At 56.3% G+C, this 21,304-nt stretch overlaps 2 protein-coding genes across 3 annotated transcripts; both read left to right on the forward strand.

The window, feature by feature from the left end:
* Window positions 1-395: 395 nt before the first annotated feature.
* Window positions 396-11,181, forward strand: NOX5 (NADPH oxidase 5). Its single transcript, XM_088172813.1, has 18 exons — window positions 396-966; window positions 1,425-1,560; window positions 2,097-2,247; window positions 2,833-3,043; window positions 3,367-3,640; window positions 4,293-4,442; window positions 4,997-5,165; window positions 5,626-5,798; window positions 6,282-6,464; window positions 6,985-7,117; window positions 7,543-7,667; window positions 8,145-8,240; window positions 8,462-8,503; window positions 8,948-9,072; window positions 9,566-9,650; window positions 9,877-9,976; window positions 10,064-10,230; window positions 10,784-11,181. The coding sequence occupies exons 1-18, from the start codon at window positions 722-724 to the stop codon at window positions 10,913-10,915; spliced, it is 2,697 nt and encodes an 898-aa protein (XP_088028939.1). The 5' UTR covers window positions 396-721; the 3' UTR covers window positions 10,916-11,181.
* Window positions 11,182-12,274: 1,093 nt separating this feature from the next.
* Window positions 12,275-21,263, forward strand: GLCE (glucuronic acid epimerase). 2 transcript variants are annotated; one of them, XR_015806606.1, is made up of 6 exons: window positions 12,275-12,350; window positions 12,986-13,082; window positions 14,024-14,531; window positions 16,248-16,502; window positions 17,183-19,096; window positions 19,207-21,263. XR_015806606.1 is itself a non-coding variant. In XM_088172742.1 (5 exons), the coding sequence occupies exons 3-5, from the start codon at window positions 14,036-14,038 to the stop codon at window positions 18,205-18,207; spliced, it is 1,776 nt and encodes a 591-aa protein (XP_088028868.1). In that variant the 5' UTR covers window positions 12,275-12,350; window positions 12,986-13,082; window positions 14,024-14,035; the 3' UTR covers window positions 18,208-21,263. The 2 variants fall into 2 exon arrangements, 1 of the variants encoding a protein (XP_088028868.1); XM_088172742.1 differs by having other exon boundaries at window positions 17,183-21,263.
* Window positions 21,264-21,304: the final 41 nt, after the last annotated feature.

Genomic DNA, 21,304 nt, shown 5'->3' on the forward strand with positions numbered 1-21,304 from the left:
GGAAAATTTGAGAATGCAGCTCCCGTTCCCAACATTCCCACCTGGAATTCCCATTCCTTGGAGCCCCAAATCCCACCTGGAGCAGAATTCCCAGTTTTTTCCCCTATGGATGCACCTGGATACAACACAGCTGGAAAAGGATCGGCTCCATCCCAGGAAAAACCTTTGGGATCTCAAGAAATAGCGGGATAAAAATGTGGAGATCCCAGGAAAAGGGCTGGATTTGGGATGGGGAAAAAACCCTGGATTTGGGATAGGACAGGGCTGGATTTGGGATAGGGGGAAAGGGCTGGATTTGGGATGGGAAAAAAGATGGATTAGGGATGGGGGGAAAGGCTGGATTTGGGAAGGGGAAAAGGTGGATTTGGGATGGGGGGGGGGGGGGATGGCTGGATTTTATCCCGTTTGTCCCGTAATTATGGGAATGTTTGGAATTTTTCGGGATCCAGTTTTGTGCTCCAGCAGTTCCTCCCAGTTATTCCCGCTGGGATCCGGGGTTTCAGCTGCCTCTGGAGTGTGGGAATCGGGAATATTTCATCTCTGGATCTGCTCCTGACATTCCCATGGCAACCTCGTCCCAGCCGGATTTCTTCCGGAGGGAATAAAAGGCTGGAAGCTGGAAAAGACATTCCCGGTGTGTTCCTGACGGGCAGGAATTCGGGAATGGAGCCCCGTGAATGGCGGCTCCAGCTGGATTCGGCAGGAACACAATTCCCGAGGGATGGATGGGACAGGGAACTGGGAGAGGGATAAACACCAGCTGGAAAAAGCGGGATCGGGATGGGCCACGGGGCTGGGCGGGATTTGGGAAAGGAGAGCCAATGGGAATGAGGCAGGAGTGGGGATTTGGGATTTATTCCAGCAGGAAATCCCAGCTGGATCCATCCAGCTCCTTGGGAACGCCACGGGCTTCTCCAGGATTTCCCTTTGGAGTCGTCCCGGATCCCTTGGAGGTGAACGGGAGAGGTCGGAGATGGGGAAAGGCTCCTGGAAGTCGGAATTCCTTTGGATCCTGGGGAAATCTGGGATGTTGGGAAGTGCTGATGGATTTCATGGAGTGTGGGGGATTGGAGGAATTTTGGAGGGAATGGGAGAGGGAGAATGGGAATGGAAGGAATGGGAATGGGAGAAGAGGGAATGGGAATGGGAGAGGAGAGAATGGGAATAGGAATGGGAATGGGAGAGGATCCCTGCTCAGCTTTTCTGGGAAAAAGGAATCCCCAGGGATGCTCCCAAGGGCTGTGTGAGCCCCGTGATTATCCCAGGAATTGGGCTTGGCAGCTCCATGGAAATCTGGGATTCCACGGGCGGGCAGCGCTGTCGGAATCCGGCTGATCCCTGCAGGATCCAGCTTTGGGATGCTCCATGTGAGGAACTCTCCGGAATGGGGCTGGGAGCTCCCCAAAGGGAATGTTGGGATTTAGGGATCGCTCCGGAGCCATGGGAGCAGCGGCAGACGCGGAGTGGCTGCGCTGGGTGAGCAAACAGTTCGGGAATGTCGCTGGGAAGGAGAAGGAAATCAGCCTGGAAGAGTTCAAATCCGCCCTGCAGGTCAAGGAGGTGTGGGATCCGTGGGAAGAGGGATTCCTGGGGAAAAGGATTCCTGGGAAAAGGGGAGAGGGATCTGTGAGAAGAGGGAATGGGACCCATGGGAAGAGAGGAAGAATCAGTGAGAATTCCCTGATCCATGGGGAACATTCCCTGATTCTCCGATTCCCTGCTCCATGGGAACATTCCCAATTCCCCAATTCCCTGCTCCATGGGAACATTCTCTGATTCCCTGCTCCATGGGAACATTCCCTATTCCCTGATTCCCTGATCCATGGGAACATTCCCTGATTCCTGCTCCATGGGAACATTCCCTGCTCCATGAGAACATTCCCAATTCCCCAATTCCCTGCTCCATGGGAACATTCCCTATTCCCTGATTCCCTGATCCATGGAGAACATTCCCTGCTCCATGAGAACATTCCCAATTCCCTGCTCCATGGGAACATTCCCTATTCCCTGATTCCCTGATCCATGGGAACATTCCCTGCTCCATGAGAACATTCCCAATTCCCTGCTCCATGGGAACATTCCCGTTTTTCCCGCAGTCCTTCTTTGCCGAGAGGTTTTTTGCGCTCTTCGATTCCGACGGGAGCGGCTCCCTGAGCCGGGAGGAGCTGCTGGGATCCCTGCGCCGGCTGCTCCATGGGAATTCCATGGAAAAGCTCCAATTCCTCTTCCAGGTGTACGATGTGGATGGTGAGAGGAGAAAAACGGGATTTTCGTGGGGTTTTTTTGGGGGAGAAATTTGGGATTTGGTCTTCTCCGAGCATCCAGGTTTGGCTGGGATGAGGCTGCTCCATGGAAATGTGGGAATGGGAAAATTCCAGCTGGAAATCAAAGATCCCGTTGGTCACACTTGAGGATTTCCCTGGATGCCATTCCCATTATCCAATCATTTATTCCTGGGAGTAGATCCTGACCCATCCAGGATTTTCCTCCCTGCAAGAAAAATTCCTGGATTAGGACTGGAAAATTGGGATGGAGATGGCTCCATAGGACTGTGGAATATCGGGATCCTCCTGATTTCCCAGGGAGCAGATCCTGAACCACCCAGGATTTTCCATGCTTTGAGTAAAATTCCTGGATTAGGATTGGAAAACTGGGATGGCTGTGGAATATCGGGATGGAGATGATTCCGTAGAGCTCTGGAATATGGGGATGGAGGCGATGCCACAGGGCTGTGGAATATCGGGATGGAGACGGTTCCATGGGGCTGTGGAATATCGGGATGGAGACGGTTCCGTGGGGCTCTGGAATATCGGGATTCTCCCGCTTTCCCAGGGAGCGGCTCCATCGATGCCGAGGAGCTGCTCCAGGTGCTCCGGGGGTGTCTCCGGGAGAGCTCCCTGGCCCTTCCCGAGGAGCGGCTCGGAGCCCTGAGCCAGGCCCTGCTCCAGGCCTTGGACCGGGATCACAGCGGCTCCATCACCTTCCCCGAACTCCGGGAACAGCTGGAAGCGTTCCCAGAGCTCCTGGAGAACCTGAGCATCAGGTGGGGAGGGGAGAGCTGGGATTTCCGGGAAAGGATTCCATGGGGAGCCTGCAGTGGGGCTGGGAGCAGCTGGAGAGGGTTGGGATGGGATGAGGGATGGGTTTGGATTTTGGGATGGAGTTGAGATGGGTGCAGGGATGATTTGGGAAGGGGTTGGAATGGGGACAGGGTTTGGATTTTAGGATGATTTGGGATGGGTGAAGGGTTTGGATTTTGGGATGGACACGGGAATGGATACAGGGATGCTGCTACTCTGGCTATGGGGCTGGGTACTTCCCCAGCTTCCCCATTCCCATCCAAACCCCCCATTCCCATTTTCCCAGTGCTGCCAGCTGGCTGAAGCCTCCCAGTCCCGCTGGGCACTGGCTGTGCTGCTTTTCCCGGGAATCCTGCAGGGATCAGCGGGCCGGGCTGTGCTGCTTTTCCCGGGAATCCTGCAGGGATCAGCGGGCCGGGCTGTGCTGCCTGGGGGCCTGGGTCGCCATCTCGGCGCTCCTGCTCGCCCTGGGGGCCCTGGGGCACCGCGAGCGCGGCCCCGCCCTGGCGCTGGCCCGGGGCTGCGGGCAAAGCCTGAACCTCAACTGCGCCCTGCTGGCCGTGAGTGGCCCGCGACACCGGGGGACACCGGGGGGACACGGCCGGGAGGGAGCCGGGAAGGGTGGGAGCATCCCGGGGTATCCCAGGGATGCTGGCCTGAAGTTTCCCCGTTGTCCACAGCGTTTTCCATGGTCCCCCAACATTTCCCATTCCTCCTGGAATTGCAGATTTCACCCCAACATTTCCCATTCCTCCTGGAATTGCAGATTTCACCCCAGCATTTCCCATTCCCTCTGGAATTTCCATTTGCACCCCAACATTTCCCATTCCCTCTGGTCTCTCCCACTGCCCCCCACAATTGCAGTTGCCACCCTCCGGTATCTCCGGTTGCCCTGGCCCCTCCCCTCGCCCCCTGCTCGTCCCTGTCCCCATCGCTGTCCCCTGGTCCCTGCCCTCAGCCCCTGTTCTCTCCTGTCCCTGTCCCCTCCCTCGCCCTCTCCCCTGTCCCCACTGTCCGTCATCCTGTCCCTCTCCCCTGTCGCTGTCCCTGCCCTCACCCCCTGTCCCCTGTCCCTGTCCCCTGTCGCTGTCCCCAACCCCTGTCCCTGTCCCCTGTCGCTGTCCCTGCCCTCACCCCCTGTCCCCTCTCCCCTGTCCCTGTCCCCTGTCGCTGTCCCTGCCCTCACCCCCTGTCCCCTGTCGCTGTCCCCAGGCTCTGGTGCTGCGCCGCTCCCTGACCTGGCTGCGCCGCTCTCCGCTGGCCGCGCTTTTCCCGCTGGAGCTGCACGTGCGGGGCCACGAGCGGGTGGCACACCTGGTGCTGGCCCTGGCGACCGCGCACGCGGGGGCACACCTGGCACACGTGGGTCAGTGCCGGGGACACGGGGACGCGGATGGGGGATCGTGTGCCGGGATCCTGGGGATTTGGGATCGTGCCCCGGGATCCCAGGGATGGAGGATCTCCCGTGTCCTGAGATCCCAGAGATGGGATGTCTCATGTCCCGGGATCCCAAAGAAGGGTGCCCGTGTCCCAAGGAGGAGGAGATGCCCTGGAAAAGGGGTGCCCGTGCCGAGGGGACAGGGCAGGGACAGGGGACAGGGCAGGGACAGGGGACAGGGCGGGGACAGGGCAGGGACAGGGGACAGGGCAGGGACAGGGCAGGGACAGGACAGGGGACAGGGCAGGGACAGGGCAGGGACAGGGCAGGGACAGGGCAGGGACAGGGCACGGGGCGGGCGCAGCAGCCGCGGGCTGTGATCCCCCTCTAGCGGCTCCCGCCGGGCAGCCGAGCTGCCGCTGCCCCGAGCGGGATCCCAAACCCCGGCATTCCCAAACCCCGGCATTCCCAATCCCCATCCCGGAGCGGGTGCCAGGGGCTCTCTCCCCTCAGGAGCCACCTCTGCTCCCCGTGCCAGCACCCCCGGGACAGCCGGGACGCGGTGCCAGGCACGGGCCGGGCTCTGGGCAGGTCCGGGGCATTCCCGGGGGGGCCATTCCTTAATGGGAATTCCCTGATAGACATTCCCCGCTGGCCACTCCCGGACAAGCATTCCCGAGTGGGCATTCCCGAACGGGCATTCCCAAGTAGGCATTCCTGGACAGACATTCCTGGACAGACATTCCTGGACAGGCATTCCTTAATGGGAATTCCCGGATGGGCACTCCCGGGCAGGCATTCCCAGGTAGGAATTCATTAATGGGAACTCCCGAACGGGAATTCCCAGACAAGCATTCCCAAATAGGCATTCCCGAGTGGACACTCCCGGACAGGCATTCCCAGGTAGGAATTCCTTAATGAGCACTCCCGGACAGGCATTCCCAGGTGGGAATTCCCGGACCGCCATTCTTTAACGAGCATTCCCGGGTGGGCAGTCCAGGACAGGCATTCCCGGGTGGGAATTTCTTAATGGGCATACCTGAATGGGCATTCCAGGGTGGGCACTCCAGGACAGACATTCCCAGGTAGGAATTCATTAATGGGCATTCCCGGGTGGGCAGCAGGGGGGTGTCCCGTGGCGGTGCTGAGCTGTGTCCCTGTCCCCAGGGCTGGCCCGGCGGGACTGGCAGGTGGCCCTGGGCGAGTACGTGCGGCGGGCGCGGGCGGGCGCGGGCGGCGTGGCGGGCACTGCCCCGCAGACCGGGCTGGCCCTGCTGGCGCTGCTCCTGGCCATGCTCCTCTGCTCCAGCCCCTGCGTGCGCCGCGGCGGCCACTTCGAGGTGATCCCATGGGAATTCCCGGCTGGAATGACGCCCAGGGTTGTCCCTGAGAGCCCCCACTGGGTGCCCCACACTGGCAGTTTGGGGGTTCTTGGGATTTTCTTCCCAACGGGATGCAGGGAATGGTTTCCCAGTGGCACAGGGAATCCTCCCAATTTATATATATTCAACATATATTTTCCATATATATATTCATATATTCAATATCCCTGAATCCGGGGATACTGGGAAGGAATTCCTGGCTGGGAGGAGCTGGAGTGGAATTCCCAGAGAAGCTGTGGCTGCTGCTGGATCCCTGGGGGTGTCCCTGGGATAGTGGGAGGTGTTGGGATGGAAAGTGGATGGGTTTAAGGTCCTTTCCAAGCCAAATCCCAGCAATTCCAGGATTCCCTTGGGCTCCCTTTTCCCACTGGGATACCAAGACAGCCCCACCAGGAAGAACCATTTGGATCCAGCAATTCCCATCCCAATTCCCATTCCCAGGTTTTTTACTGGAGCCACCTGTCCTACATCTCCGTGTGGTTCCTGCTGCTCCTGCACGGTCCCCACTTCTGGAAGTGGTTCCTGATTCCCGGCTCCCTGTTTTTCCTGGAGAAGGTTCTGGGCTGGGTGTGGCGCCGGGCGGGGGACCTGCACATCCTGGAGGCCAGGCTGCTGCCCTCCAAGGTGGGAATGCATCCCAGATCCCAAACCTCCCAAATCCCACCATCCTATCCATCCCAGATCCCAACCATCTCACATCCCAAACATCTCAAATCCCACCAACCTGCTGCCTTCCAAGGTGGGAATGCATCCCAAACATCCTGTATCCCGTCCATCCCATTGTCCCACATCCCAAACATCCCAAATCCCACTCTCCCACCTCCTCCTGGGACCCTTGGAATGAAGGAACAAACACAGAAAAGCTGGAGGTTGCAGCGGGAGGCGAAAGAATTCCTTTATTTCCAAGCCTTTTCCCCGTTTTTGTTCCAATGAAAACTCACAGAACAACCAGAGCGGAGCAGAAACTCCTGGAACTCGGAATGTTTTCCCAAAATCCCATCGTTTGAGCCCAGTCTGAACTGGGAATGGGGAACAAACCCCACGGGAGCCAGAACCCGGAATTTCCGCTGCACTTCCCGTGACGGAAAGCAGTGGAAGAGATCCTTTGGACATTCCCGGTTTTCCTGCTCCCGTTTTCCCGCAGGTGACCCACCTGGTGATCCAGAGGCCAAAATCCTTCCGCTTCCAGCCGGGGGATTACGTCTACCTGAACATCCCGGCCATCGCTGCCTACGAGTGGCATCCCTTCTCCATCAGCAGCGCTCCCGAGCAGCCAGGTGCCGTGATTTCCCTGGAATTTTCCCTTAACACCCCCAGGGGCTGTTTCCCAGCCCCGGGATCTGTTTCCCATCCCCAGGATCTCCTTTTCCATCCCTGGGATGTTTCCCATCCCCAGGATCTATTTTACATCCCTGGAATGTTCCCACCCCTGAGAGCTGTTTCCCATCCCTGGGATCTGTTTTCCCCATCCCTGGAATGTTTTCTATCCCTGGGATCTGATTTCCCACTCCCAGGATTTCTTTCCCACCCCCAAGATCTGTTTCCAATCTCCAGGATCTCTTTCCCATCCCTGGGATCTGTTTTTCCAGCTTGGATGGGGCTGGGATCAAGCCAGGCTATAGAAGGCGCTTCCATGGGATGAGTTGGGTTTGAAGCTCCTCCCAATCCCGAGAATTCCAGGATTTTGGGATTTCTCCCACAGAAACCCTCTGGCTGCACATCCGGGCGCGGGGCCAATGGACCACCAAGCTCTACGAGTACTTCCAGCAGCTGGAATTGCACGGCCCGGAGCCAAATCCACCCGGGAGGAGCCGGCACTGGGAACAGGTGGGATTGTGGGATTGGGATCAGGGATGGGGGCAGCTGGATGGGGATGGATCCCATGGGATCATCCCAGTTCACAGCAAGGGAATCCCTCGGGATGAACATTCCCTGCTTGTCCAGCTTTGAAGGATTTGTGTCCCACGGAATGGGAATTTTTGTCCCATGGAATGGGATTTGGGATGGATGGGATGGTGGGATCTGGGACTGACGGGATTTTGTGCTCCATGGAATGGGATTTGGGATTGATGGGATATTGTGCTCCATGGAATGGCATTTGGGATGGATGGATGGGATTTGGGATTGATGGGAATTTGTACCCCATGGAATGGGATTTGGGATGGATGGATGGATTGGATGGTGGGATTTGGGATTGACAGGAATTCGTGCTCCATGGAATGGGAATTCCTGTGACCCTGCTGGAGGCCCAGCAGATCCCTGGGATTGCTGATCCCAGTGCTGATTCCTGGCTGTTGTTCCCAGGAAGGATCCGTGGCCTCTGGCAGGGATGGAGCCGTGGAGCTGACGGCATTCCGAGCCTCCGGAGCCGCTTTCCCGGGAAAGGACCCGGAGCAGGGGGTGAGCACTGCCCCAATCCCGGGGGATCCAACCACCAGAGAGTGGATCCCAAATGGGATAAAGCTCCTGAAAAAGCTCTTTGGAAAGAAATTCCTTGAATATTATTGTGAGATTGGCAGCTGGAATTGTGTGCGCAGCCCAGTGGGAAAACGCCCCCAATCCAAGGAATTTTGGGAATTTTTGGGAAGAGGGGGATGGTCACTGCTCCCTTCTCCTCGCAGGGCTCCGAGCCTGGGGAGACCCCAAGGAGCTGCAGCGTCAAGGTGAGGATGTTCCTGCTTTTCCTGGATCCTGGGAAATGGCTGGGATCAGCATTCCTGAGCATCCCCGCATCCCTGTTCCCACCGTCCCCACATCCCTGTTCCCACCACTCTATCCATGATCCCATCCCTGTTTCTGTCCATCCCATCCACATTCTCACCAATCCATCCACGTTCCCACCATCCCTGTATCCCTATTCTCACCATCCCTGTATCCCTGTTCCCACAACTCCATCCACATTCCCAGCTATTCCATCCCTGTATCCCTGTCCATGGATGATCCCACCTGGGGCTGATCCAAACTCCCGTCCTTCCCACCCATTCCTTGCTCCCACAAAACCCCGGGAATTCCCAAATCCCGTGATCCCTTCTCCTCCGCCTGGGAGCTGTTCCAGCACCTGGAACCGCCGGATCTATCCCGAGTCTGGGACTTTGGGTGTCTCCCAGTGTTTCCTGGACGGTCCCTACGGAACTCCGAGCGGGCGGATCTTCAGCTCGGAGCACGCCGTTCTCATCGGAGCCGGCATCGGCATCACGCCCTTCGCCTCCATCCTGCAGAGCATCATGTTCCGGTGGGTCCCTGGGAATCTGGGAACATCCCAGGGATTTGGGAATCCTCGATCCTTGGGATTCGTTCCCACGGCCACGGGTGGGGCCTGCCTGGGTGCCAGGATTTTCCTTGGGAATTTGGGGTGTGGGAAAGGCACTGGAAGGAGCTTGGCCATGGGTGGGCACCGGGAAGGAAAGGGAAGGAATGGGCAGGAAAATTCAGGAAAGGCAGGGAAAGGTAGGAAAAGGAAGGAAGGGACAGGAGGGGAAGGGAAAGGGAGGAAGGGGAAGAAAGGAGCAGAAAAGCAGGAAGGGGCAGGGATGGGAAGGAAAAGGCAGGGATGGGGCAGGAAAATTCAGGGAAGGAAGGGACAGGAAGGGAAAGAAAGGAGCAGGAAAAGGCAGGAAGGGGAAGAAAAGAGCAGGAAAAAGCAGGAATGGGAAGGAAAATGCAGGAAAAGGAGGGAAGGAGCAGGAAGGGGAAGGAAGGATCGGGAAGCGCCTCTCCCTGCGCAGGTACCGGCGGCGGAAGCAGAGCTGCCCCAGCTGCCACTTCTCCTGGAGCGAGGAACGGCGGGATGAGGAGATGACACTCCGGAAGGTGGGAACGGGAGCAGGAGGGAATGTGGGATCCAGGCTTGCCCTGGGATGGGAACATCCCTCAAATGTGGGAGGATTGGGAATGGGGGCTGGATCTGATGGGTGCTGGGATCTGGTGTTGGGATCTGGTGCAGGAGTGGTTCCAAGATTTGGTGCCAGGATCTGGTGCTCGGATCTGGTTCTGGGATCTGGTAAGTGCCCAAGCAGAGTCCTTCCCGCGCTCCCAGGTGGATTTCATCTGGATCACGCGGGATCAGCAGCACCTGCAGTGGTTCCTCGGCCTCCTGGCCAAGCTGGAGTCGGAGCAGGCAGAGCTGGAGCCAGGAGGTGAGCGGGAGTGTCCGGCAGCATTCCCAGGAAAAACCCCCACCCCAATCCAGGCCCTGGAGCGGGGCTGAACCCCTGGAATTCCAGGGAAGTTCCTGGAGCTGCACCTGTACATGACCTCGGCGCTGGGCAAGGGGGACGTGAAGGCGCTGGGGCTGCAGCTGGCCCTGGACCTGCTGGCGGCGCAGGAAAAGCGGGATTCCATCTCCGGGCTCCGCAGCCGCACCCAGCCCGGCCACCCCGACTGGGCCAAGGTCAGGATCCACATCCCACACCCACCGGGATCCCCGGATCCAGGGAATGGGAATGATGGGGGGCGTGGAGAGGGTGAGGGGGGCCAAGGAAGGGGTCAGAGAGTCCGGGGGTGGGATCATGGAATCGGGGAGTGGGATCGTGGAATCATGGAATGGGATCATGGAATCATGGAATGGGATCAGAGAACCGGGGAATGGGTTGTGAAGGAATGGAAACATGATCTTATTCCAAGCCTCTGGTCTGGGTCAGGGATTAAGGAATCATGGAATGTGATCAGAGAATCAGGGACTGGGATCATGGAATGAGATCACTGAATCATGAGATCAGACAATCGGGGAATGAGATCAAAAAATCACGGAATGGAATCACGGAATGGGATCATGGAATCACGGAATGGGATCACGGAATCATGGAATGGGTTGGGTTGGAAGGGACCCCAAAGATCATCTCATTCCAACTGTCTAATCCAGCCCAGGGATCACGGAATGGGATCGTGGAGTGATGGAATGGGCTGGGCTGGAAGGGAGTGGATCCCAGCGTGTCCCGTTCCAGGTGCTGGGGAAGGTGGCGGCGGAGCGGCGCGGGAAGGTCCAGGTGTTCTTCTGCGGCTCCGCGGGGCTGGCCAAGGTCATCCACGGGCACTGCCGGACCTTCGGATTCCGCTTCTCCAAGGAAAACTTCTGACCCGAGCTTCAACTCCACCTTTTCCAAGGAAAACTTGTGGCTGGAGCCCTTCCTGCCCTTCTGTGTCCAGCAGCCGATCCCGCTGCATCCCAGCTCGGATCCACTAGGGCTGGGTGGGATGGGGCTTTGGGAAAGTTTCCTTTGGATCTGAGGAATAAATCAGGAAAACATGGGAAAGTTTCCTTTGGATCTGAGGAATAAAAGAGGTGGGAATGCTTCCTTTGGATCTGAGGAATGAATCAGGAAAAGATGGGAATATTGGGGCTGATAGAAGCAATTCCAGCTCCTTGGAAAAACTGGGATGGGAATTGGTGTCTGAGAGGTGCAGCTCACTCCAACCCGGAATCTGTGCTGGACTGGGACTGGTTTTCCTGGTTAAAGCAAGGGAATACAGGAATCAGGAGCTGGCGAGGCCATGGATAACAATTCCTCTTGGAATTCCTGCTTTTCCAGCCTTTTCCATGCCTAGGATCCACTCTGTAGCAGCAGCTCCTGGTGGGCAAGGTGCAGAATTCCTGGGATTAGCGTTGGATCAGGATTGGATTGTGTCCATCCAGTGCAGGGGGGGTGCTCTGCCAGCTTTATCCCGAGCTGGGGGGATTTTAGGGATGGAGGATTTGGAATCTGGTTGGAATCGTGGAATTGTTTCTGTTGGAAAAGCCCTTGGAGATGACGGAATCCAAGCCACGTGCCACATCCAAAGGGTTCCAATCCCTCCGGGATGCGATTCCAGCCCTTCCGGGCAGCTCTTCCACGGCTGGAGCTTTTCCAGGTTGGAATTTTCCAGGTGGGAATTTTCCCGATATTCCCAAACCTCTCCTGGCACAGCTTGAGGGCAGCAAAGCCGCCTGGCCGAACCCGTTTCCTTTCATTCACTATTAATTCATTACTAATTAATGATTAATTAACGATTAATGAACTCCCGCTTATTAGCGCGATCCAAGCCGGCACCGCCCACCTCACGCGGCCTCTCCACGTGACCGATATGTGGGCGTGGCCACCCCAACCAATCAGCGCCTCGCTCCGCCCTCAAGCCCCGCCCCTCAATCGCGCCGTTGTGATTGGCCGCCGCCGCTCTCGCGGGAAGCCGGGGCGGGGCCGCTCCCGCCGCTCCCCCGCGGCCGCGCCGGTGCCAGCGGGGCCCGAGGCGGTCCCGGAGCGGCCGCGGGGGTTCGGAGCAGCGCCCGCAGCGCTCCCGCTGCCCCCGGAGCCGCTGGGGCGGTGGCGCCTCCGCCCCGCCCCGCCCCGCCCTGCCCTACCCGGCGCCGTTGTGGCGGCGGCACCGACGCGCCGCGCTTTCCTATTGGCTGGCGCGCCGCCCCCCGCGCGCTCTCATTGGCTGCGGGGCGCGAGGGCGGGGCCCCGCCGCGGCCCCTCCGTGCTCCCCCCGCTGCCCCGCGCGCGGGTTCCGCCGCCCGGCAGGCCCTGGGCGCAGGTGAGGAGCGGGCCGGGATTCCCGGGAATTCCTGGGATAACGGGAATGGCGGGAATGATGGGAATCATGGCAGAGGGAGAGGGGGGGAGAGAGAGAGAGGACAGCGGGATCGGCCGGCGCTGGCGGGGCTGGGCGTGCTGGGGCCGCCTCGGGGTCGCTGCCAGAGCCTGGGATGAGGGAGCGGAAGCGCTGGGAATTTGGGATTTGGGAATACGGGCTGGGAATGTGGGAATGCGGACTGGGGAAACGTGGAGTGCAGGAATAAGGGCTGTGGAATTCGGGAATTTGGCCTCTGGAATTCGGGAATATGGGCTCTGGAATTGCTGGAATTCCCTGAGGAGTTTCCTGGGAATACCAGGATTTTCCTGCGAATCAGAAGATTTTCCTAGGAATACCATTTTTTTCCAGAGAATCCCAGAATTTTCCAGGGATTCTAAGGATTTCCCTGGAAATCAGAGGATTTTTCTGGGAATTACAGGATTTTCCTGCAGGATTTTCCTGGGAATTTGAGGGTTTCCTTAGGAACCAGAGGGTTTTCCTGGGAATTGCAGGATTTTCCTGGGAATACCAGGATTACCCAGGAAAAGCTCCATCTGGGCCTGCTTCAGCTCCATTTTTCCTGGTTTTCCCTGCAGGAATCCCAAGAGGAATCCGTAAATCCTGGGATTTTTGCCTCTGGAAGTTCGGGATGCGCTAGAATTGCAAAAATTCCAAGAATTCCCTTTCCCTAAGGTAAGAGCAGAGCTGCTTTCCCCCATTCCCTTTTATTCCTGGCTCTGTTGGGATACCTGGAGTTCCTATCACAGGTTGAATCCCACATTTCCATATTTTTCCCAGGAATGTTGGCACTGACCATGGACAGGGGCACCATTCCCATCCAGAACATCCCAAATCCATGTCCTAATCCCATATTTTTCCATGATTTTCCCGGGAATGTTCCATTATGCACTGCCTGATCACTCCCATCCAGAACGTCCCAAATCCATCTCATAATCCCATCTTTTTCCATGTTTTTTTTTCCCCAGGAGTGCAGCACCATGCTCTGCCCTTCCCATCCAGAACATCTCAAAGCCACGTCCTAATCCCACACTTTTCCATGTTTTTTTTTTTTTCCCCAGGAATGCAGCACCATGCGCTGCCTGGCCATTCCCATCCAGAACATCCCAAATCCATGTCATAATCCTTTATTTTTCCATGTTTCTCCCGAGAATGTTCTGCTATGCACTGCCTGATCACTTCCATCTGGAACGTCCCAAATCCACGTCCTAATCCCACATTTTTCCATGTTTTTTTTTTTTTTCCCCAGCAATGCAGCACCATGCTCTACCATTCCCGTCCAGAACATCTCAAATCCACGTCCTAATCCCACGCTTTTCCATGATTTTTTTTCCCCAGGAATGCAGCACCATGTGCTGCCATTCCCATTGGGAACATCCCAAATCCACATCCTAATCCCACACTTTTCCATGGTTTTTTTTTTCCCCAGGAATGCAGCACCATGTGCTGCCATTCCCATTGGGAACATCCCAAATCCACGTCCTAATCCCACACTTTTCCATGTTTTTTTTTTTTTTCCCCAGGAATGCAGCACCATGCTCTACCATTCCCATCCGGAACATCTCAAATCCACATCCTAATCCCACACTTTTCCATGGTTTTTTTTTTTTCCCCAGGAATGCAGCACCATGCGCTGCCTGGCCCGCCTCAGCTCCAAGGCTCTCCTGGTTCTCTGCTCCCTCCTGGCTCTGCTCTCGCTGCTGCTCTGGACCCGCTGCTCCCACCATTCCCAAACCCCCCCAAAACCCCCGGAGCACCCCAGGATCCCCGACAGCGAGGAAGCCTCGCCCCAGGACCAGCCCAAAGCCCCCGGAATTCCGGGAAGCGCCGGGAAGGCGGCGCCGAGGTACGAGGAGATCGACTGCGTCATCAACGAGGAGCACACGGTGAAGGGGCGGCGCGAGGGCAGCGAGGTGTTCCTGCCCTTCAGCTGGGTGGAGAAATACTTCCAGGTTTACGGGAGGATCGCCCAATCCGACGGGAATGAGCGCTTCGAGTTTTCCCACAGCTATTCCAAGGTCTACGCCCAGCGCGCTCCGTACCGGCCCGACGGCGTCTTCATGTCCTTCGAGGGCTACAACGTGGAGCTGCGCGACAGGGTCAAGTGCATCAGCGGCGTGGAAGGTGGGGTTTGCTGGGAAATTCCCGTTTTTGGGATTGGGGTGATCCTGAAAATCCGATGGAAGTACTCCTTGAAACAGGCTGGAAGTGCAGAGTGGCCAGGATTTGGTGATGGGAATGATGATAGGGTCAAGTGCATCAGCGGCGTGGAAGGTGGGGTTTGCTGGGAAATTCCCGGATTTGGGATTGGGGTGATCCCGAAAATCCGATGGAAGTACTCCTTGAAATGGGCTGGAAGTGCAGAGTGGCCTGGATTTGGCACTGTGAATGCAGGAATGGGAATGGCAGTGTCAAGGTCTGCGACAGGGTCAAGTGCATCAGCGGCGTGGAAGGTGGGGTTTGCTGGGAGATTCCCGTTTTTGGGATTGGGGTGATCCTGAAAATCTGATGGAAGTACTCCTTGAAATGGGCTGGAAGTGCAGAGTGGCCTGGATTTGGTGATGGGAATGGTGATAGGGTCAAGTGCATCAGCGGTGTGGAAGGTGGGGTTTGCTGGGAGATTCCCGTTTTTGGGATTGGGGTGATCCCGAAAATCTGATGGGAATGATCCTTGAAATGGGCTGGAAGTGCAGAGTGACCTGGACTTGGTGATGGGAATGCAGGAATGGGAATGGCAGTGTCAAGGTCTGCGACAGGGTCAAGTGCATCAGCGGTGTGGAAGGTGGGGTTTGCTGGGAGATTCCCGTTTTTGGGATTGAGGTGATCCCGAAAATCTGATGAGACTGCTCCTTAAAATATCCTGGAAGTGTGAAGTGACCTGGATTTGGTGATGGGAATGTGTGGGAATGGTGATAGGATCAAGTGCATCAGCAGCGTGGAAGGTGGAGTTTGCTGGGAAATCCCCATTTTTGGGATTGGGGTGATCCCAAAAATCCGATGGGAGTGCTCCTTGAAACGGGCTGGAAGTGCAGAGTGACCTGGATTTTGTACTGGAAATGCAGGAATGGGAATGGTGATAGGGTCAAGTATATCAGCGGTATGGAAGGTGGGGTTTGCTGGGAAATTCCTGGTTTTGGGATTGGGGTGATCCCAAAAATCTGATGAGACTGCTGCTTAAAATATCCTGGAAGTGTGAAGTGACCTGGATTTGGTGCTGGGAATGCAGGAATAGGAATGGCAGTGTCGAGGTCTGCGACAGGGTCAGGTGCATCAGTGGTGTGGAAAGTGGGGTTTGCTGGGAAATCTCTGGTTTTGGGATTGGGATGATCCCAAAAATCCTATGGGAGTGCTCCTTAAAATATCGTGGAAATGCAGAGTGGCCTGGATTTGGTGCTGGGAATGTGTGGGAATGGAGACAGGGTCAAGTGCATCGGCCGTGCGGAAGGTGGGATTTTTCTGGGAAGCAGAGGAATACCAGGGATTTTTGGGATTGGAATTCCCAGGGAAGCTGTGGCTGCCCCTGGATCCCGGGAATATCCTGGGATAGTGGAAGTGTCCCCCTGCCCTTGGAAGAGCTGGAACGGGATGGGATTGAAATTCCCTTGCACCCACCCCTAAAAGTCGGGAATACCACACCAGGGATTCCTCTGCCAGCTAAACCCAGGGAATTCTGGATTTTATCAGGAAAGCCCCCAACCCCTCCTTCCCCAGGACTACCAGCACCACCTCAAACCCCATTCCCGCACCTCCCGGAATCCCGGGGCGCAGAGTAGGAATTCCTCCCTCATTCCAACGCCTTTTCCTAATTTTTTTTGTTTTTTTTTTTTTTTTCCCGGGCAGGAGTTCCCCTCTCCACGCAGTGGGGCCCTCAGGGCTACTTCTACCCCATCCAGATCGCCCAGTACGGGCTGAGCCACTACAGCAAGAACCTGACGGAGAAGGCGCCGCACGTGGAGGTGTACGAGACGGCGGGCGACGGGAGCGGCGTCGGGAACGGCGTCGGGAACGGGGAGTGGACGGTGCCCAAGGGCTGCTCCCTCACCACCGTCTGGGACAAGGCCCGGCTCACCGCGGTCAAGCAGTTCTCCTGCCCAGGTGGGTGTTGGGAATTCTGCTGGGGGAGAGGTGTTGGGAATTCTGCTGGGTGGGGCGGTGTTGGGGATTCTGGTGGGTGCTGGAGCAGGGGGTGGGAATTGTTGGGTGCTGGGGTTTTGTTTGGCCTTTGTTCCCCATCCTTTTCATTCCCAGTCCTTCACTCTGATCCTTTATTCCCAATCCTTCATTCCTGTCCTTCGCTCACAGTCCTTCATTCCCTACCCCTCTTTTTCCAGTCCTTTTCATTCCTAATCCTTTTCATTCCAAATCCTTCATTCCCAATCCTTCCTTCCTCATCCTTCATTCCCAATCCTCTTCATTCTCAGTCCTTTTCATTCCCAGCCCTTTTCATTAACAATCCTTCCTTCCTTATCCATTTCTGATCCTTTTCATTCCCTATCCTTCATTCCTTATCCATTCCTTATCCTTCCTTCCTTATCCATTCCCCATCCTTTCCATTTCCAGTCTTTTTCATTCCCAGTCCTTCATTCTGGATCAAATCAGGTGCAACAGCCGAGAAACACTGAACTACTAAAGGGCTGCCCTAAAATCTTGGGAATCCCTCCTGAACTGGAGCGGGGAATGACCTCTGGAATCCTCTCCAAATCTTTGGAGAGTTCAGGGAATGTTCCGATGCCGAACGGGGGCTTTTCCCGGGGGTGGGGCCGTTGCTTTTTCAGAAAGCTCGGAGGGCGTTTCCCTGGAGCTCAACAACGGCCGGGATTTCATCATCTCCTTCGACCTGAAGCTGCTGGGCAACGGCAGCGTGTCGGTGGTGCTGGAGACGACGGAGAGGAGCCAGCCCTTCACCGTGCACTACGTGTCCAGCACGCAGCTCATCGCCCTGCGCGACCGCGACATCTTCTACGGCATCGGCGCCCGCGCCGCCTGGAGCACGCTCACCCGGGACCTCCTGACGGACCTGCGCAAGGGCGTGGGGCTCTCCAACACCAAGGCCGTCAAGCAGACCAAGATCATGCCCAAGAGGGTGCTGCGGCTGGTGGCCAAAGGCCGCGGCTTGCTGGACAACGTGACCATATCGGCCACGGCGCACATGGCCGCCTTCTTCGCCGCCAGCCGCTGGCTGCTGCGCAACCAGGACGAGCGCGGCGGCTGGCCCATCATGGTCACCAGGAAGCTGGGGGAAGGCTTCAAATCCTTGGATCCGGGTTGGTACTCGGCCATGGCGCAAGGCCAGGCCATGTCCACGCTGGTCAGGGCTTACCAGCTGACCAAGGAGCCGGCGTTCCTGGGCGCGGCGCTGCGGGCCACGGCGCCCTTCAAGCTGCCGGCGGAGCAGCGCGGCGTCAAGGCGGTGTTCATGAACCGGCACGAGTGGTACGAGGAGTACCCCACCACGCCCAGCTCCTTCGTGCTCAACGGCTTCATGTACTCCCTGATCGGCCTCTACGACCTGAAGGAGACGGCGGGCGAGAAGCTGGGCAAGGAGGCGCGGCTGCTCTACGAGCGCGGCATGGAGTCGCTCAAGGCCATGCTGCCGCTCTTCGACACCGGCTCGGGCAGCGTCTACGACCTGCGGCACTTCATGCTGGGCACGGCGCCCAACCTGGCGCGCTGGGACTACCACACCACGCACATCAACCAGCTGCAGCTGCTCAGCTCCATCGACGACGCGCCGCTCTTCAAGGACTTCCTCAAGAGGTGGAAGAGTTACCTGCGAGGAGGCCGGGCTAAGCACAACTGAGGTTTCCTTGGGGTTTTTTTTTTTTCTTTTTTTTCTTTTTTCCCTCCCCACCCCACCACCCCGTCCTTCCACGCTTTTTTGATGGATTCTTCCCCCCCTCAAAAAACAGGACAAAACAAAAACAAAAAGTCGGGCCTTAAAACTGCTCTGGGGAAGGCGCGGCCCGGTGCGGGAAGGTTTGGGATGGGGACGCGGCTGGGAGGTCAAGGTTTGGGTTTTGTTGGGATTGGTTTTGCCTTTTCCCAGGAAAAGGTTTGCAGAAGCCATAGAAGTCTTGGAAGCGCGGCCGCTGCCTGGAGAGCTCATCCAGGGCCTCTCAAACTGGGATTTTGTGTCCGTGTTGGAGCAGCTCCCGTGGGATGAGCGCCGTCCACGGGAATCACCCGGAGCCTGGGAGTGCAAAGTGTGGCTTTAAAGGGGGGGGTGGTTTTCCTTGGGATTCGCTTTTTTTGGGATGAAAAATCTGCAGGTGGAATTTTTTGCCAGTTCTCTGCCTGGACATCCTGGAGCTGGAGGGGTTTTTTCATGGAAAACACGTGCCCGGCATCGTGGAAGCACAACTGGGAGCTTGGAGCACACGGCCCCAGCTCACCAGCACCGGTGTCCCCTCGGAGATGGGATCCCTTATCCCGGTCACTGGAATTCCCTCGGAGCTGGGATCCCTTACCCTGGTCATTGGAATTCCTTTGGAGCTGGGATCCCATATCCCGGTATCCCCTCGGAGCTGGGATCCCTTATTCCAGTGTTTTCTGGGATTGGGATCCCTTTTCCCAGTCATTGGAATTCCATCGAAGCTGGGATCCCTTTCCCTTATCCCAGTGTCCCCTCAGAGCTGGGATCCCCTTTTCCAGTCACTGGAATTCCCTTGGAGCTGGGATCCCTTGTTGAGGTCACCGGTGTCCCCTTGGAGCTGGGATCCCTTATCCCAGTCACTGGAATTCCTTCAGAGCTGGGATCCCTTATCCCAGTGTCCCCTTGGAGCTGGGATCCCTTGTTGAGGTCACTGGTGTCCCCTTGGAGCTGGGATCCCTTTTCCTGGAGCTCCGTGTTTTCTGTGGGATTTTGGAATTCCGTCTAAGACGTTCCTTGGAGCTTTGGGGACATTTCAGGAATTGCTGAGCTCGTCTGGAGTCCCTCAGGAAATTCAAGAATTTGGGAATTTTCATTCTTCTGCTGCTCCAGCCCATCCAGCAGTTTAACAATTCCATCCCAGAGTTTTTTCCAGAGAATTCCTAGAGAAGCTGTGGCTGCCTCTGGATCCCTGGAATGTCCAAGGCCGGGTTGGAGCAGCCTGGGGCAGTGGAAGCTCCCTATGGAATGGGATGAGCTTTAAGGTCCTTCCCACCAAACCATTCCATGATTCCACGATCCCCCCCCCTCCGCCGCCTGATCCCGAACGCGTGGCTGGACTTTGGGAATTCCCACTGCTTCCGTTCCACGTTGGGGCTGATCCCAATCCCAAAATCCTGGACAACACCCATCTCCATCTTTTTATTGCTTTCACTTCCTGAGGCTTTTCCTTCATTTCTCACTGATCTTGGAGCGACTTTTTCCCGGCTTTAATCCGCGCGCTCCGGTCGGATCCGTCCGTCCGATGGATGGATGGCGGAGGAGAAATTCCAATACCAAAGGTAGCAGAGGGGAAATTTTTTTTTTTCCATGCCCATGGAAACCCAACGGACACGAACCCACCCCAAACCTGGGATTCCTTCCCAAAAATCTGCTCCTTCCCAAAAATCCGCTCCATCCCTCCCCCCTTCCGTCGTTTTCCCAGTTGGAAAACCCGGAGAGGCTCCTTGGGTGCTGCTCCAGGATGGTTTTGGTGCCTTACAGAGGCCGGAATTCCTCTTGGTTGGGTTTTTTTGGGAATTGATGCCCATGCTGGGGTTGGAGCGTGGCCGATTTTCCCATTTTGGAAGTTTGGGATGGGCATTCCAAGATTGTCCCTCCTGTCCCACCTCCTGTCCTTCCATCACCTTCAGCACAGGTGGAGCTGCCAGGAATCCCCACCAGAAGCTGTAAATCCATGGAGAATCCATGGGAATTCCTGATATTCCTGAAATTCCATTGTGCATTGGAACAGGATCATTGACTGTGCCAGCAGTGCCCAAAATCCTCATGGAATTCATTCCAATTTGGAATCTTTTTGTTCAATTTCCATCTTCAGACTCCCAGAGATCTTTGGGACCAAGATCATCTTTGATCCCAGATTTTCCTCTGGAGATCCCTTGGCTCTTCCCATGGGATCCCCTCTCTCTCCATGGACACCCCTGGAAGTTTGGGATGGGCATTCCAAGGTTGTCCCTCCTGTCCTTCCATCACCCTCAGCACAGGTGGAGCTTCCAGGAATCCTCACCAGGAGCTGTAAATCCATGGGAATTCCTGAAATTCCGTTGTGCATTGGAAGAGGATCATTGACTGTGCCAGCAGTGCCCAAAATCCTCATGGAATTCATTCCAATTTGGAATCTTTTTGTTCATTTTCCATCTTCAAACTCCCAGAGATCTTTGGGACCAGCATCACCTTTGATCCCAGATTTTCACCCGGAGATCCGTTGGCTTTTCCCATGGGATCCCCTCTCCGTGGCTCCCCCACCCCAACAACACAAGCACAACCCTCCCTGGAATCCGGGAATTCCCTGGAACCCGGGAATTCCCTGGAATCTGGGAATTCCCAGGAAGCCTCCCCTTCCCGTTCTCCTCCTCCCCGGGCGTGGCTTGGCTGGGATTTTGTTGGATTTCCCGGGATTTTCCCGAGGATCCCGATGGAAAATATGCAATAATTTGTTTACAGGATGCTCCGGGCAGGGCTCTTTAAGCACAATGTGCACAGGATAGTTTTGTATTCCGCCCCTCTGGAATTTTTTTGGCGGGAAGAGGTTTCTCCTACGTTTCTATGGGACATTGGGAATGCTTGGAAAGCTTTCTAAGACTGGGAAATAAAAATTTTTTTATCTTAAGAAAAAAAAAAAAAAAACAAACCTCGGGATGTTTCCGTTATTTGGGGATTTTTCCAAGCGTTTTATTTTCCAAATATATTCCAAGTTTTCTTTTTTTTTTTCTTTTTGAGGTGTCGTGTTTTTAAGGTGGTTTTTCTT

Source organism: Sturnus vulgaris, chromosome 13, assembly GCF_052056855.1.
Source record: "Sturnus vulgaris isolate bStuVul1 chromosome 13, bStuVul1.hap1, whole genome shotgun sequence".
NCBI lineage: Eukaryota > Metazoa > Chordata > Aves > Passeriformes > Sturnidae > Sturnus > Sturnus vulgaris.

Excerpts from the sequence above, each read along its gene's own strand:
- NOX5 (XM_088172813.1), top strand. The coding sequence starts at position 722 with ATGGATGGGACAGGGAACTGGGAGAGGGATAAACACCAGCTGGAAAAA. Across the intron at positions 6,465-6,984 it reads CCAGGCTGCTGCCCTCCAAG|GTGACCCACCTGGTGATCCA; the intron begins GTGGGAATGCAT and ends GTTTTCCCGCAG. Across the intron at positions 10,231-10,783 it reads GCCACCCCGACTGGGCCAAG|GTGCTGGGGAAGGTGGCGGC; the intron begins GTCAGGATCCAC and ends GTCCCGTTCCAG.
- GLCE (XM_088172742.1), top strand. The coding sequence starts at position 14,036 with ATGCGCTGCCTGGCCCGCCTCAGCTCCAAGGCTCTCCTGGTTCTCTGC. Across the intron at positions 14,532-16,247 it reads GTGCATCAGCGGCGTGGAAG|GAGTTCCCCTCTCCACGCAG; the intron begins GTGGGGTTTGCT and ends TTTCCCGGGCAG. Across the intron at positions 16,503-17,182 it reads CAAGCAGTTCTCCTGCCCAG|AAAGCTCGGAGGGCGTTTCC; the intron begins GTGGGTGTTGGG and ends TTGCTTTTTCAG.